The sequence below is a fragment of the Coregonus lavaretus genome (genome assembly GCF_964263955.1).
Source record: "Coregonus lavaretus genome assembly, chromosome: 21".
Taxonomy (NCBI): Eukaryota; Metazoa; Chordata; class Actinopteri; order Salmoniformes; family Salmonidae; genus Coregonus; species Coregonus lavaretus.
In genome coordinates, this window is record NC_140008.1 from 9,704,874 (window position 1) to 9,719,476 (window position 14,603).

The window sequence follows — 14,603 nt, forward strand, 5'->3', positions numbered from 1 at the left end:
ATTGTGTCCGTAAAATGTATATAGTATGTATAAGCTAGAAGTAGAAGCCCAAGTGTTGTTGTCCATTAGTTTATTCCAATTAGGGGAGGGGTGGTAGGGTTAGGGGAAAATAATAAAGGAAAAAATATGTTTTTTAAATACATATGCTGTTGGAGGTCAACATTTGATTTAGTGTGGAATGAGCTCACTTAGGGATATATATATATATATTTACCAATAAAATATATGGGGGTTTGGAAAGCATGCAGACAATTACATTGATGGATGCTACAATCTATCTGCAATATTAAAGCTGATTTACCCCCCCTCCAAAAGAAAATAAGATGTTTAAAATGCTTAAGTGTTGTCTTGTGTTTTTGCCTGCTTTTTACTTAGCTGTTATCGTGTGGTTTTGAATGCACTGGAATGTGTTAGTTGTCAGGAGGTGGCAACAGTGAGAGGGGCAGGCCGTGTGTGTCTGTTCATGTGTGTTTCTGAGTGTTTTATATGCAGCTCTCTGGGGTCCAAATGCCACCTGTCAAGACAAAATAGTTGAGTGTTTCCATTTCTTTAGGAGCAGCTATAGGAGGAGTGATTCCCTCTGTTGAACGATGTGTACCTAGTGAGCCTTGTAAGAACCCAGAGACAAGTCTTAGATGTGACCGCTGCGACTGATAAACAATGAACTTCTCACTGACTAATCCCTCCTTCCTGTCCTCACAGACCTGGGACCTTGCCTAGAAAACTACAATTCTCAAGATGCAGCGGTGCAGGTGGCCAGACAACTGGAATTCGCACCTGCCAGGAAAGGTAAGGGGTGTACCTTAGCGGTCTGTGAACCAATGAGAGTGGGGAGAACAACAGAGTAGAGAGAGGGATATGGTATGAAAGGCATAAGTACACTAACTGCACAGGGAAGCAGTTGGAAGAATGAGCACAAAGAATGTGAGTGATTTGGATGTATACAACCTATCGAACAGGGTAAATAGGACTTGAAACGTGGACCTTAAAAAAATCAAAAAATCAATAATAATCCAACACTTGAGGACTAGCATTTTATATGTGATATTGTTTATACTGTGAATGAATCTGTTGCAGGTCAACATTTGATTTAGTGTGGAATGACCGCACTTTGGGAGATGGACACCTGAGAAAATATCTGAAGAGGTGCCGAGTAGGGAACACCTGTAGAGGTAGAGGATATAGCCTACTGAATGAAGCCTTATCTTCAATACTTCTTCAGCAATTTATTTTCTGCATAGGAACCTTTATTTTATTTTTTTAGTTCCTGAGCTTTCCCAAGACAATCTGAATAGAAGTGACACAGTTTAAGTAGGAAGTGTTCATGTACTTCTTTAGCTCCTCTTGAGGAAGAGTTCTCCCCATGTTTCTGACCAGGATGTAACCAATCTCTGTCAACAGTTTCAACTGTTATTGACACAGCTAACAACATACACATTAGAGAACCAGTTCTATCACTGCTGCAGGGCATCTCAGCCTGGCCCTAGTTTAGTGGTGTCTCTGACTGGCCCTGTGGCGACCCCTCACCATGCAGTCCTCTGGGCCGGAGCAGGACGACTCCTTTGACTTCCTCTTTAAGATTATCCTGGTGGGAGACTCAGACGTGGGGAAGACCTGCGTGGTCCAGAGATTTAAGTCTGGTGTCTTCATGGAGAAACAGCAGAACACTATCGGGGTGGACTTCACCGTCAGAACCATGGTCATCAATGGCAGGAAGGTCAAGGTAAGGTGCATGTGTACATTTTCCATTTTTCTAGGATAATCAATGATAAGTACAGGACATTTTGTCTTTGCTTTGTCAGTGTTTATGTTGTGTCAATAGGCCTAGCTATCTCAACTGTCTTTACACTGTGTGAATCCTTCTGCCTCTGCTGTCTTCGTCGGGCAAAGAAGGATTCAGCATATACTTTTTTTGTCTTTTAAGGAACAAGGGTGGTCTAACTAACATTCGATCGCCCCGCTGCGTGAGTTTTCTGGGTGTGTCAAGTGACTACAATTGAGTATATGGATAGTATAAGTGTTTTCCTAGGTGCATGTTTGTCTGTGTATTTGGAGGAGGGAATGGAGATATTATGGACTTTAAAAACATATCTTCCATAAATTAAACATGTGACAAACCTCCCTGTACCAGTTTCTCCCCCACAGTGATGTATAGAAGTTTTAAAAAAAGTTTTAAAAACACAGTCCCTTCCCTGTTAAGGGTTTGCCGAAGCGACTAGGTAAAAGCAATATGGTGATGTCTCCAGCTGGCTTTCTAATGTGCTTAGGGGAACATTCTCCATGCTTACACCGATCTCGTTCCACCGAAGGGTTGGGGAAAGGGCTAGGGGTGCTTTTTCAATGGACCCTTTGTTCCTTAGCTGAGTGTGTGTGTAAGGAATTGGTGTACTGTGCGTGTGTGTTCTCCAGCTGAAGCGTGTGTCGTCTCGTCTCCTCAGCTGCAGGTGTGGGACACAGCTGGACAGGAGCGTTTCCGCTCCATCACCCAGAGTTATTACCGTAGTGCCCACGGCGCCATAGTGGCCTACGACATCACACGCCGGCCAACCTTTGACTCTTTGACACACTGGATCCAAGAAGTGGAACAGGATGGGGCTGCTAGCGTTGTGCTCATTCTCATTGGTGGGTGGGAGAGACACAGGAAAAACATGGCTTTAGATCAACTCTGTTATAAAGCCTACTGAACAGTTATGACATAACAGATGTGGTGCTCATCTTCACTGGTGGGTGAGAGAAATGTCAGACACACACACAAAAAGATGTAATCTTCCAAACAATCAACATTCATCAACAGAAACTAACATAGAAAGACACATTTCCTTCTGTAACTTCCTCTGCTCTTCTCTTCTAGGGAACAAGTCAGACCGGCAGTCGGAGAGACAAGTGCTGTTTGAGGATGCCTGTACCCTGGCTGAGGGGAGGGGTGCGCTGGCCGCCCTGGAGACCTCGGCCAAGGACGCCCAGAATGTGGAGGCAGCCTTCCTGCTCATGGCCCGGGAGCTGATGGTGAGGAATGGCCTCGCTGTCACAGACCAACACTCACAGGCCTCCCCACACTTCTCCTCAAACTCCCATCCAATCCATGGCTCCGATCCTACAGACAGGAAATCATGTTGTTGAGAGAATTGACGGGAAGCGTGGGAGACGTTGTGGTGCTGATAACCTGTCTGGAATCAACGTTGCCTACACACTGTCCCTTGACACTTGTAGATGTAAAGCCACAAAGCCCACTAGTTTTAGACTGCTTACATCTATAGGTGCTGCCAAGAAATGTCTTAGGATAGGGGATGTGTGTACTATATTGTGTGGATGTGATAAATGTGCATTTGGAAAGTATTCAAACCTTTGACTTTTTCCACATTTTGTTACGTTACGGCCTTATTCTAAAATTGATTAAATTGTTTTTTTCCCCCTCATCAATCTACACACAATACCCCATAACCACAAAGGAAAAACAGGTTTTTAGAATATTTAGCAAATTTAATCAAAATAAAAAACTGAAATATCACATTTACATAAGTATTCAGACCCTTTACTCAGTACTTCGTTGAAGCACCTTCGGCAGCGATTACAGATCCTGTTGGAAGGTGAACCTTTGCCCCAGTCTGAGGTCCTGAGCAGGTTATCATCAAGGATCTCTCTGTACTTCTCTCCGTTCATCTTTCCCTCGATCCTGACTAGTCTACCAGTCCCTGCCGATGAAAAACATCCCCACAGCATGATGCTGCCACCACCATGCTTCACCGTAGGGATGGTGCCAGGTTTCATCCAGACGTGACGCTTGGCATTCATGCCAAAGAGTTCATTCTTGGTTTCATCGGACCAGAGAATCTTGTTTCTCATGGTCTGAGAGTCCTTTAGATGCCTTTTGGCAAACTCCAAGCGGGCTGTCATGTGCCTTTTACTGAGGAGTGCCTTCCGTCTTGCCACTCTACCATAAAGGCCTGATTGGTGGAGTGCTGCAGAGATGGTGGTCCTTCTGGAAGGTTCTCTCATCTCCACAGAGGAACTCTGGAGCTCTGTCAGAGTGACCATCGGGTTCTTGGTCATCTCCCTGACCAAGGCCCTTCTCCCCCGATTGCTCAGTTTGGCCGGGTGGCCAGCTCTAGGAAGTCTTGGTGGTTCCAAACTTCTTCCATTTAAAAATGATGGAGCCCACCCCAGAGTTGTGCCTCGACACAATCCTGTCTCGGAGCTCTACGGACAATTCCTTCGACCTCATGGCTACGTTTTTGCTCTGACTTGCACTGTCAACTGTGGGACCTTATATAGACAGGTGTGTGCCTTTCCAAATAATTTCCAATCAATTGAATTTACCACAGGTGGACTCCAATCAAGTTGTTGAAATATCACAAGGATGATCAATGGAAACAGGATGCACCCGAGCTCAATTTCGAGTCTCATAGCAAAAGGTCTGAATACTTATGTAAATAAGGTACTTGTGTTTTTAATCTTTAATACATTTGCAAAAATTTATTTTAAAACGTATTGCTTTGTCGTTTTGGGGTATTGTGTGTAGATTGATGAGGGAAAAAAACGATTTAATCAATTTTAGAATAAGGCTGTAACGTAACAAAATGTGGAAAAGGTCAAGGGGTCTGAATACTTCCCAATGCGCTGTAGGTTTAGGAGTACTGTACTGATGATGGCGACTATCACTGCCACTGAAGTTGTTTTCACTTTTAACTTTCACAAGTTTACCAGTAATTTTAAACGTGGCTGCCAGTAGTCATAAGCACCTCATTATTGTTAACATACTATTATTGTATAAACAATGCCAGTACTTAATAACCAAACGTGTTGAAAGTATCCCTAGTCACCTGTGGTCTATTTTACGTGGGGGGAAAAAAATGACTGGTTTCAATGAATACTCCTGTTTGAGCTTTTACCTTTTTTTTTTTTTTTTATTATTGTCCTTCAGTTTGTCAAATACAGTGTTGCATTTATGACAATTCCACAGTCTCACACGTCTTTCCCTCAGAACTTTTGGCCAATTGAACATAGCTAAAAATGTTGACACCCCTGCATAAAACATTCAATAACAAATCCCATAAAAATAAATCATTTCATAAAATATCACAAAATGCTTTACATCCCCACAATGTCCTGCCTTCACATGCTAATGGCTATTGTAAGACGCTCCAAACGTTACTTGGAACACAACCAGATATGTAGCACCTGTTTAGTTAATGGTAAATGGAACAACTAGCCTTGCATCAATTGTGGAGCCCATCGAAGAACATTCCTGGACTTAAACTGGTCACTTGCATGAAGTTGTTCCTGTGATTCTGTAACAAGCCTGGATAGAGACATGGCAGACAGATATAAAGGGAAACTGTATATCTTAAAAGCTAACCCATCACAGTAAAATAACTGGCCTATCAACAGTGTATTTCATGTATTCAGTCCACTGATGCTGCTTCAAGTTGACTAAGAATATTAATCAAGCCAAAACAGACAGCATTACACATTCAAACAGGCCCACGGGTGATTTTGTTTCTCCCCACCAGACGCGTTCATGACACGCAGATTAAAATACCAAAACCAACTATATTAATTTGGAGACGGGTCAAAACACACATGAAACATTCATGGACATTTAGCTAGCTTGCTATCGCTAGCCAATTTGTCCTGGAGATAAACATTGGGTTGTTATTTCACCTGAAATAAATATAGAATTTTGACCCATTTTGAGTCATACAAAATTGACAATGAATCCACAGATAAAAGGGGAAACCTTGTAGTTAATCTCTCCTCGTTCATTTTTCAGTCACCCACGTGGGTTAGTATGCTCGAGAAAACCACTGAGTAGATGGGAGCGCCGCCCGCAGTTTGGATTAAATGATGGAATAACATGCATGTGTACATTTATTTTGCAACGCTCGCAGCATGCAACTTGGCAGGTCTAGTCAGCATGCTACACTCCTTAGAACAGGGCACGTAACAGTCAGGTAAAAGTTAGGGAAATCTCAATGGCAGTAAATGTGCACAGACATTCTAGACTTTTGCTGTATGAGTGACTGTACTAGTATGGCCGAGTGAGGCGGTTGAGGAGGACGTTGCTTTCATATGTGAACTTGTATTTTAGAAGTTTATTGGTCACAGAGGGGTCTCTGAACTCTTAGACCCTGTCCTAACCCAAGAGGATGCGAGTACACAGGCAGCACAATAGATGTTTTGGCCACTAATTTGTCTTTTGACCAATTGGATCAACTCTGAAAAAGATCTGATGTGATAGGTCAAAAGACCAATTAGTGAAAAAATGTTTTGGGGGGGGGAATTGGGCTGCCTGTGTAAACACAGCCTTATAGACCCAGACATTGAGGGGCTGTTAATTTACTTGGCAGGCAGTGCTGTGAACAGGGTACGGGACAGGACAGTATTGCGACTCAGGCCCCTCCTACTCCAGAGGCCATCCCTCCTGCTGGAACACCAGCTCCACAGCCTCCTTCACATCCTGCACCATGAAGGATGGCTGGGTCAGGTTGGGGTCGAAGCGGAAGTCCCTGTGACCGTGGAAGATCTGATGCTCTGTAACCGTATGCCTGGGGTCAGGTGGCAGCTCCTGCTGGTCCCGGCTGTACACCCCCGTACACACCAGGATGGAGCTGCACCCCATAGGGAGGGGCTCCTCGCCCCCGTACACCCCTGTAACGCCTCCCATCTCGGCACAGGTCATTTCGTGGGCGTCCTCCAGGGGTTGGCTCTGAGGCTCCCCCCCTCCCCCCCCTTTGAGCTGCATCAGGGCCCGGGTGCGGTGGCAGGACTGTAGGTAGCGGTTGTAGAGGTTGGCGCCGTAGATGTCTGCCATGGGGTTGTCACTGAGGGAGAGACGGGAGGGAGGGCAGAGAGTTAAGGAACTTGAGTTAAATAGTCAAGTTGGAATGCATAGATGTGACCCAGGCCTGATTGAAACAGTATCTACGCCGGGCAGGCAGTCTCACCCAATGGCGTAAACAGTATGTAACCCAGGCAGGCAGTCTCACCCAATGGTGTAAACAGTATGTAACCCAGGCAGGCAGTCTCACCTGATGGCGTAAACAGTATGTAACCCAGGCAGGCAGTCTCACCCGATGGCATAAACAGTATGTAACCCAGGCAGGCAGTCTCACCCGATGGCATAAACAGTATGTAACCCAGGCAGGCAGTCTCACCCGATGGCATAAACAGTATGTAACCCAGGCAGGCAGTCTCACCCGATGGCATAAACCGTATGTAACCCAGGCAGGCAGTCTCACCCGATGGCATAACAGTATGTAACCCAGGCAGGCAGTCTCACCCGATGGCATAAACAGTATGTAACCCAGGCAGGCAGTCTCACCCGATGGCGTAGAGTCTCTCCACAGGCTCAGTCCAGCCCAGACTCTCAGCCTGCTGTCGGATGAGCAGCTCAGCGTAGTTATAGGTCACCACACTGGGCTTTCCGATCAGAGCTTCATACTTCAGCTCACAGCCAGTCACCTTCTTATACAGACTCTCGAGACACACCAGGAACATGCCGTGACCAAACCTAGCAAACAGGGACATTTACAGTTGTTTTCAACAATTTGGCTACAGGTTCACTGAGACTGAGCTAAATCGCCTTGATGGTATGCTCAGTGTAAGTATGTGTTCCCACCTGGGGTTCTTGGCCTCAGCCACCCACATCAGGTCCATGTTACAGGCCAGCACTGGGATGTGAGGGTACTGCAGTGTTGTCAGGGCATTCCCAGGCTTCCCATTGGTTAAGAGCACGTCCATTATTAGCTGGAGGTTGGTCTCCCATCTGACTGGCTCGCCAAACAGAATGATGGCTAAAAAAAAACAAAGTTAAGACAGTCAATCAGTCAAAAGTCAATCTTCTGTAAGTTTAAAAATGTTTTATTTTTATATTACCTTCTATCGGGGGTAACTCTTTACTTGGTGGAACCTGTAAGATAATTCAACACTCTGTAAACATGCTGGAGATACGAACGGTAAATCCATAAGAACGTATGCATCATAAAGGTCTAATTTAGCTCTCTATTCTCCTCTTTCATACCATTATTAGTTTGTTCCTGCTGAACACAACCCAGGTCACACCCTTTCACCCCCAACTAAACCCTCACCATGTCTTTGGGTCTTCTGTTGTGATCCACCATGTCCTGGAGAGGATAGGCATCCCTCAGCATGTCTATGGTAACAACATTCTGAAATCCCAGACTGGTGTTGGATAGGTTAAAGGTCAAACTGAAAATAACAGAACATTAAAACAGAGCAAGACAATGCAACACATTCATAGAGGGAGAGCAGCACAACAGTGAGCATTTAAAAAGGTTATGCTGGGATTAAAGGGGCAATCTGCAATTTCTACTTTTAAATTATTGGTCTTTTAAATTAATGATATACCCCATTGATTCTTGAAGAATATAACTTATAAATGCCTCACGAGCTTAGTTCAACTGTTGTATCCCATCAGAACCCAAAATATAGGCTTGTTTTACTCCACTGTTTGTAAACAATCACTAAAGCCTCAAAACATGGTTTGAACTACAATGTATCATGGATGGTCAGTCCTTGCATCAGAAACGATGTCTATGAATTTGAGAGTGGTTACAATTCTCCAGCCCCATCCCTCAGCTGTTTACTGCAACAGTGGGGGGTTCATGCTTTGTTATTGTTGGAACTGCAGATTGCCCCTTTAAACTGTCCTACTGTTTACCAAACAGTTGAAGCCAAAATCTAGACAAAGACCTCATCTTTCTTGGACTACTGAATGGCTCAGGAAAACAAATGTGTGCCTATTTTGCCCAATAGATGTCTTCTATTGTATTACAGTCTGCACATCAGTTTTGATCGCAGTGTACATTTTACATAGTTGGCTGTGAAAGGACATCCCTTTAGAGGACAATAGAGACTTAATCTATACATAGTGTACTGCTCTTCACCACTTTTAAAATGACTGAAATGTCACTGCTGCTCTGTTACATAGATCATCTATCTCTCTTCAAAATGTCTAGGAGAGAGTCACCCCCATGATCACTGCTCTGCCTGGAGATTAGTAAGGATACTTGTAAGCCACTTCCAGCACTGGGCCCTGACCTGACACCAGCACACACATGTTGTGATATTGACTGAACATACGCAAAGGACTGTGGGACAGCATCACCTGGTCTGGAGACACCTGTGGGGGAAAACACAAGCAAAACAATCAGTAAAGCACAGAACCAGTTAGTGCAGGATTGTTGGCTGCAAGATGCATCCCTGACCTCCACCTCCAGTAGGTGAGACATGACAACATGACCAAGACGCATCCCTGACCTCAACCTCCAGCAGGTGAGACAATATGACCCAGATGTTAGTGCAGGATTGTTGGGTGCTATATGACAATATGACCCAGATGTTAGTGCAGGATTGTTGGGTGCTATATGACAATATGATGCATCCCTCACCTCCACCTCCAGCAGGTGTGACAGTTGTTCAGCTTTGGTCTGCCTCATAGAGTTCCCTGCGTTGGTCACAAACACCACAGGCACCTTGTACTTCCCTTTCCTGTCCACCAGGTTCCTGAAGATCTGTTTGGCTGCAGGGATGGGTGTGCGGCCCCGCACCAGCACCCCATCGATGTCGAAGAGGAGCCCGAACAAGTTGTGGCCCTGTGGAGAAATAGGAATGGTGTGTGACGTGCAGCCTTTCTTTAGTGGACTTTGAGACTTGATGGTTTACAGTAGTGGTCTCGCATCCTTGTATGTGTGTAGGCCTTAGGTCTACATGCCGGACCACCCTCATTTTCTTTATGGTAGGCCTTTAAGGTGGGTTAGTAGTGGGATTAGTCTGCAGTGATACAGTGACCAGCCCAACAGTTACGCAACAGCAATGTCCTGAACTGGTTCCCTTCTGTAAGGGGGCTGTCCAAGCCAAGGACAGGTAAAGACAGACAGTGAACATACTGTATCATAGTGGTGTGTTTACATGTACTATATTCTGTCCCTATCAACCAGCTCTTTCAAGTTTCAGCCGGTTGGGAGTGGTATTTTTAGGACAGTCTTGGCAGGGACTGTGGGTAATTAATGACAAGCAAGTGTAAAGGTGACACAAGGGAAACTGTCTAGCTAATCTTGCCAACTCGGATGAAAATATTATGTCAGTGGTTTACCATGCAAATGCCATTATCAAAGTCACCAGATTGGATAACTGTGCGTTTGAAACTGAGATTTGTAGCTAGCTATCTGGAATGTGAATATTGAGTGACCACACTTTGAATCAAAGTTTGATTATGGTAACTAGTTAGCTAGCTAACTATAAACGAATCAGAATCAACAATGAAATATTCGACTTACATTGCTGTAACTCCGTGATGACAAATACGAGATATAAAGTTGTTTGCCTGCTCCTGCGTGACTTGATTTCAGGAGTCGCCAACCAAATTTCAAAACGTTAAATCTTTGCAGAAACTCTGCCATTTCCTCTAACGCGTTAACTAGCAAGCGTAAGCTAGCTAAAACAATTGCTACAGACAAAAAAACAACAGCAGTGACGTTACACACTACCAAGCGCTAACTAGCTACAGCAACTACATAACTAGCTATATCATACACGACAGTAGGAAAGTGAAAAGTGTGCCATCTCTAAACTTGATAGCTAGCTGCCATATAAATAACAGATGGCCTCACTTCGTCTAGCTAGCTTTCTGTTAGTGTCAACCCATACCGCGCTTGCGCACATCTCAATTTGATGGAAGTGACGTCGCCTACATCGAATTGAGCCAATGGGCTTTTTTTCTAAAATAAAGTTTCGATTCATATTTTGATTGCGGTCTGTTTCTGTTCAGAGGAAACATCAAACATGTTTAATGCATCTAGCTCACTTAATTGTGCATTTGGTTTGTAAACAGCCATTTTCAATCTAGTTATTACAATTAATTATTAAAAAAAACATCTTTATTGATCAAAATGAAACACCCACTCGTTCTTTCAAAGCAACACACAATAGATAAATCAGTAGTGAAAAACAAGTGTGTCTAGGATGAACTTTGTTTTGTGCACATTGTTCATGCTGTTCTGTTTGTATTTAATTACTGTATCAATGTAAAAGGAAATGTAATACATGTCATACACACCAAGGTCTCCTTGGCCTAAAACCTAACCTAAAACCTAATCGCAAACAAAGTTCTGAGACATTCGTGAGACATTCTAGATAGGCACATGTGCTGCATCTCATATCATCAGGTGTCAGACAAAAATACTAGCCAAACTCAAACTTAGCATGTCGAAGGGGGAATACAGGATCATGATGAGTAGGGCATTCTAAATTAACTTGTCCAACAACAATGTAAAATTATTCAGTTTCCTGTTTCGTGGCTACTGAACAGTACCCTGATCCCCAGTGGGCCAGTGTGCGCTGTATCTCAGCTGTATCGGAGGTCGTTCTCCAGGCCGTAGATCTTGGCCTTCAGGGTCTTCAGCTCCCCCTGGACCTTCTTGGTCCGAGCGTTGGTCTGATGCACCTCGTGTAGGATGGCCAGGTCCTGATTCGGGCCCACGTTCAGGGTCACCTGAAACACACAGGTACCACACTCACACGTGAGCCCACACATAGAAGCTAAGTAAACATCCAACCAGGTAACACACCTAGGTCTACGATATACACCCCCTACTCACCTTGAAGAGTTGTTTCTCCACATCTTTGAGTTTCTGTCTGAGGTGTTTGATGTCGGTCTTGAAGCCCTCCACCTCCCTGGCCCTCCTCTTCTCCAGGGCCTCATACCGCTGGGTCGTCATCTGAAGACGCTTCGCCATCTTGTCCGACCGATCCTACGCACAAAGGTGAGCAAAACACAGTGGCGTAAACTCACACACAAACACAAGGTGCTTCTACATCTGCATTGCTTGCTGTTTGGGGTTTTAGGCTGGGTTTCTGTATAGCACTTTGTGACATCTGCGGATGTAAAAAGGGCTTTATAAATAATAATAAAACATTTGATTGTATAACAACACAAACACAATAATTTAGCAAAATATAGTGTAGTCAGAATTATTCATATCAAGTAAGGATTCGTGGCTACGCACCTTGAATATCTCCCTGCCCATGTCCCCCTCCTCTCTGATCTGAGCCAGGTCTGTCTCCAGGGTAACACACTGCTCCCTGTACATTTCAGCCAGGCGGTGGGCCTGCTTCAGCTCTTCCTGCACTGCCTGGGGCCACAGGAAATAGCAGTACACAACAATGCTCTTAACACCACAGGAAATAGCAGGACACAACAATGCTCTTAACACCACAGGAAATAGCAGGACACAACAATGCTCTTAACACCACAGGAAATAGCAGTACACAACAATGCTCTTAACACCACAGGAAATAGCAGTACACAACAACGCTATTAACACCACAGGAAATAGCAGGACACAACAATGCTCTTAACACCACAGGAAATAGCAGGACACAACAATGCTCTTAACACCACAGGAAATAGCAGGACACAACAACGCTCTTAACACCACAGGAAATAGCAGGACACAACAATGCTCTTAACACCACAGGAAATAGCAGGACACAACAATGCTCTTAACACCACAGGAAATAGCAGTACACAACAATGCTCTTAACACCACAGGAAATAGCAGTACACAACAATGCTCTTAACACCACAGGAAATAGCAGGACACAACAATGCTCTTAACACCACAGGAAATAGCAGGACACAACAATGCTCTTAACACCACAGGAAATAGCAGGACACAACAATGCTCTTAACACCACAGGAAATAGCAGGACACAACAATGCTCTTAACACCACAGGAAATTGCAGGACACAACAACGCTCTTAACACCACAGGAAATTGCAGGACACAACAACGCTCTTAACACCACAGGAAATTGCAGGACACAACAACGCTCTTAACACCACAGGAAATTGCAGGACACAACAAGGGCTGTGGCAGTCATTACATTTTGTCAGCTGGTAACTGTCATGCAAATAACTGCCGGTCTCAAGCCACTGATGCGGACCATTGGAACATTTACATTTTTAAAAGTCTAATTAATCCATTTAATATAGCTTACACCATCACAAATCCATTATTTATTTTAGGCAGATCTAAAGAAACATTATGATATGAAGAAAATGTAGCCTATTTCAGAAGAACAGAATAGCATATTCTGAGTCGTCCTTCTGTTAGACCCTGATCTGGCTATGCCATATGGCTGTGGGCTACACTAGTTCATTTAGCTGACAAGATTTGCTTAGAATTCCCATGTTATTATTTTAGAGTAAGAAGAATACAATTGAACATAGATTAATAAAATATAAAATATATTTTTCCCCAAACAATTTCAGAGGGAGTTTGCACATGCGGCTATTCTGTGTTGAGCGGTTAACAAAGTGATCATTTGAAACAGGTCCTCCTATATGCTTAATTTAGAGTTATTTATGCAACTTTAGTTGTGATACAATCATTGGGCTATATGTTTTGATTTCTAATACATTCTAAGGCTGCATGATGCGACTAATAATGATTTGAAAAAAGTCGCATTAAAAGGCATGCGTACTGCTCTGTTTGTTCCACATGCTACACACTTCAGTCTCTCATTCACAATTTGACACTTGATCATTTTCTCAACCATTAGACTATTCTCAATTTAATATGGTCTTTATATATGTGTAGAATTATTATTTGTATTTAGAATGGCCCACAAAAAAATAAAATATATATATTCCGTAGCCTTAGTAAATGCAGGAATCGCTTCCTGCGGTTATGGTCACTTGGGGGGAAATGCCCCCCTTAAGGGAAATTTCTATTTCCTAACAGAAAAAAGCAAAGTTTGGTAAGATTTAGATATGTGCATACTATACTATATGCTTTATTTTGGCATTTTTGAGTAATTGACTCTTAAAAGCTAAAGTCTAGGTATCTTATTTTAATCTATTTGTAAGTCGCTCTGGATAAGAGCGTCTGCTAAATGACGTAAATGTAAATGTAAAATGTAATAAATCAAATATTGGAACAAATGACATTGCACATCTCTCTATTAATATCCTCACTATGATGAGGTTCTGATGTACAGACCCTCTTTTTATTTTCACCATTCCTGTCCAAATAATCCTAAAGTATCTCAAAATTGATTGTGTAGCTGATAGATTAATTTGTATTTTAAGAATAATGACTAAAGGATTTCACCCCAAATACAGTATAAATGTGTAAACTGTGTTACAATTATCAACCCACTAACAGAGGGGGGGGGGGGGGGGGGGGGGGCGGGACTAAACATTCCAGGGTAAAGGAGAAAGGTGGAAACTGTTTAAGAAAGCCTCCTAAAGGTGGGCGGAGCAAAGTGCCTTTGTGTGTCAAGAGGTATAAAACAGGAGGGTATGGGTTTTGGCGCCAGAGCTCTCCATGAATAAAGATACAGATAATCCTTGTTGGTTGTGGACCTTGAATCATTTATGATTAAAACCAGAGCCTTACAACCTCTGGTAATGATTCAAGCTTAGGTTGAATTAGAGATAGGAATTCTCTTAACAGAGTGGTCCTTTGAGCGGAGCTTAAATACGTCTTTGTCGTTCTAAAGACACCGAAACCGTGCACGGGCGGATGATTGCATCCGTGGAGAATAGTCCTGGCCTTCCACGTTAAGGTTATAAACAG

General features: G+C 43.5%; 3 protein-coding genes across 3 annotated transcripts in view; 1 reads left to right on the plus strand and 2 right to left on the minus strand.

Moving 5' to 3' along the window:
* Positions 1 to 714: 714 nt before the first annotated feature.
* Positions 715 to 3,120, plus strand: LOC311148780 (ras-related protein Rab-19-like; the record flags this gene model as incomplete). The annotated part of the gene is made up of 4 exons (XM_084185742.1): positions 715 to 789; positions 1,535 to 1,723; positions 2,439 to 2,622; positions 2,852 to 3,120. Exons 1-4 carry the CDS (start codon positions 739 to 741, stop codon positions 3,118 to 3,120), a joined length of 693 nt encoding a protein of 230 aa, XP_084041868.1. The 5' UTR covers positions 715 to 738.
* A 1,792-nt stretch (positions 3,121 to 4,912) lies between these two features.
* On the minus strand, positions 4,913 to 10,675 carry hdhd5 (haloacid dehalogenase like hydrolase domain containing 5). Its single transcript, XM_084186395.1, has 8 exons — positions 10,299 to 10,675; positions 9,411 to 9,614; positions 9,030 to 9,142; positions 8,088 to 8,181; positions 7,876 to 7,909; positions 7,619 to 7,793; positions 7,322 to 7,510; positions 4,913 to 6,821 (listed from the first exon to the last, which is right to left on the minus strand). Exons 1-8 carry the CDS (start codon positions 10,419 to 10,421, stop codon positions 6,401 to 6,403), a joined length of 1,353 nt encoding a protein of 450 aa, XP_084042521.1. The 5' UTR covers positions 10,422 to 10,675; the 3' UTR covers positions 4,913 to 6,400.
* Positions 10,676 to 10,884: 209 nt separating this feature from the next.
* Positions 10,885 to 14,603, minus strand: part of ccdc77 (coiled-coil domain containing 77) — a 28,328-nt gene continuing 24,609 nt past the window's right edge. Inside the window, exons 10-12 of the mRNA XM_084185846.1 lie at positions 12,027 to 12,152; positions 11,619 to 11,771; positions 10,885 to 11,512 (exon numbers count right to left, since the gene is read on the minus strand). Coding sequence (XP_084041972.1) covers positions 11,366 to 11,512; positions 11,619 to 11,771; positions 12,027 to 12,152 — 426 coding nt within the window. The 3' untranslated portion in view covers positions 10,885 to 11,365. The remainder of the gene's footprint in view (positions 11,513 to 11,618; positions 11,772 to 12,026; positions 12,153 to 14,603) is intronic.

Coding starts and splice junctions, on each gene's coding strand:
- hdhd5 (XM_084186395.1), bottom strand. CDS start 10,421: ATGGCAGAGTTTCTGCAAAGATTTAACGTTTTGAAATTTGGTTGGCGA. Junction 7,794..7,875: donor AGAGTTACCCCCGATAGAAG/GTAATATAAAAA, acceptor GTTTTTTTTTAG/CCATCATTCTGTTTGGCGAG. Junction 7,511..7,618: donor GCTGAGGCCAAGAACCCCAG/GTGGGAACACAT, acceptor CCTGTTTGCTAG/GTTTGGTCACGGCATGTTCC.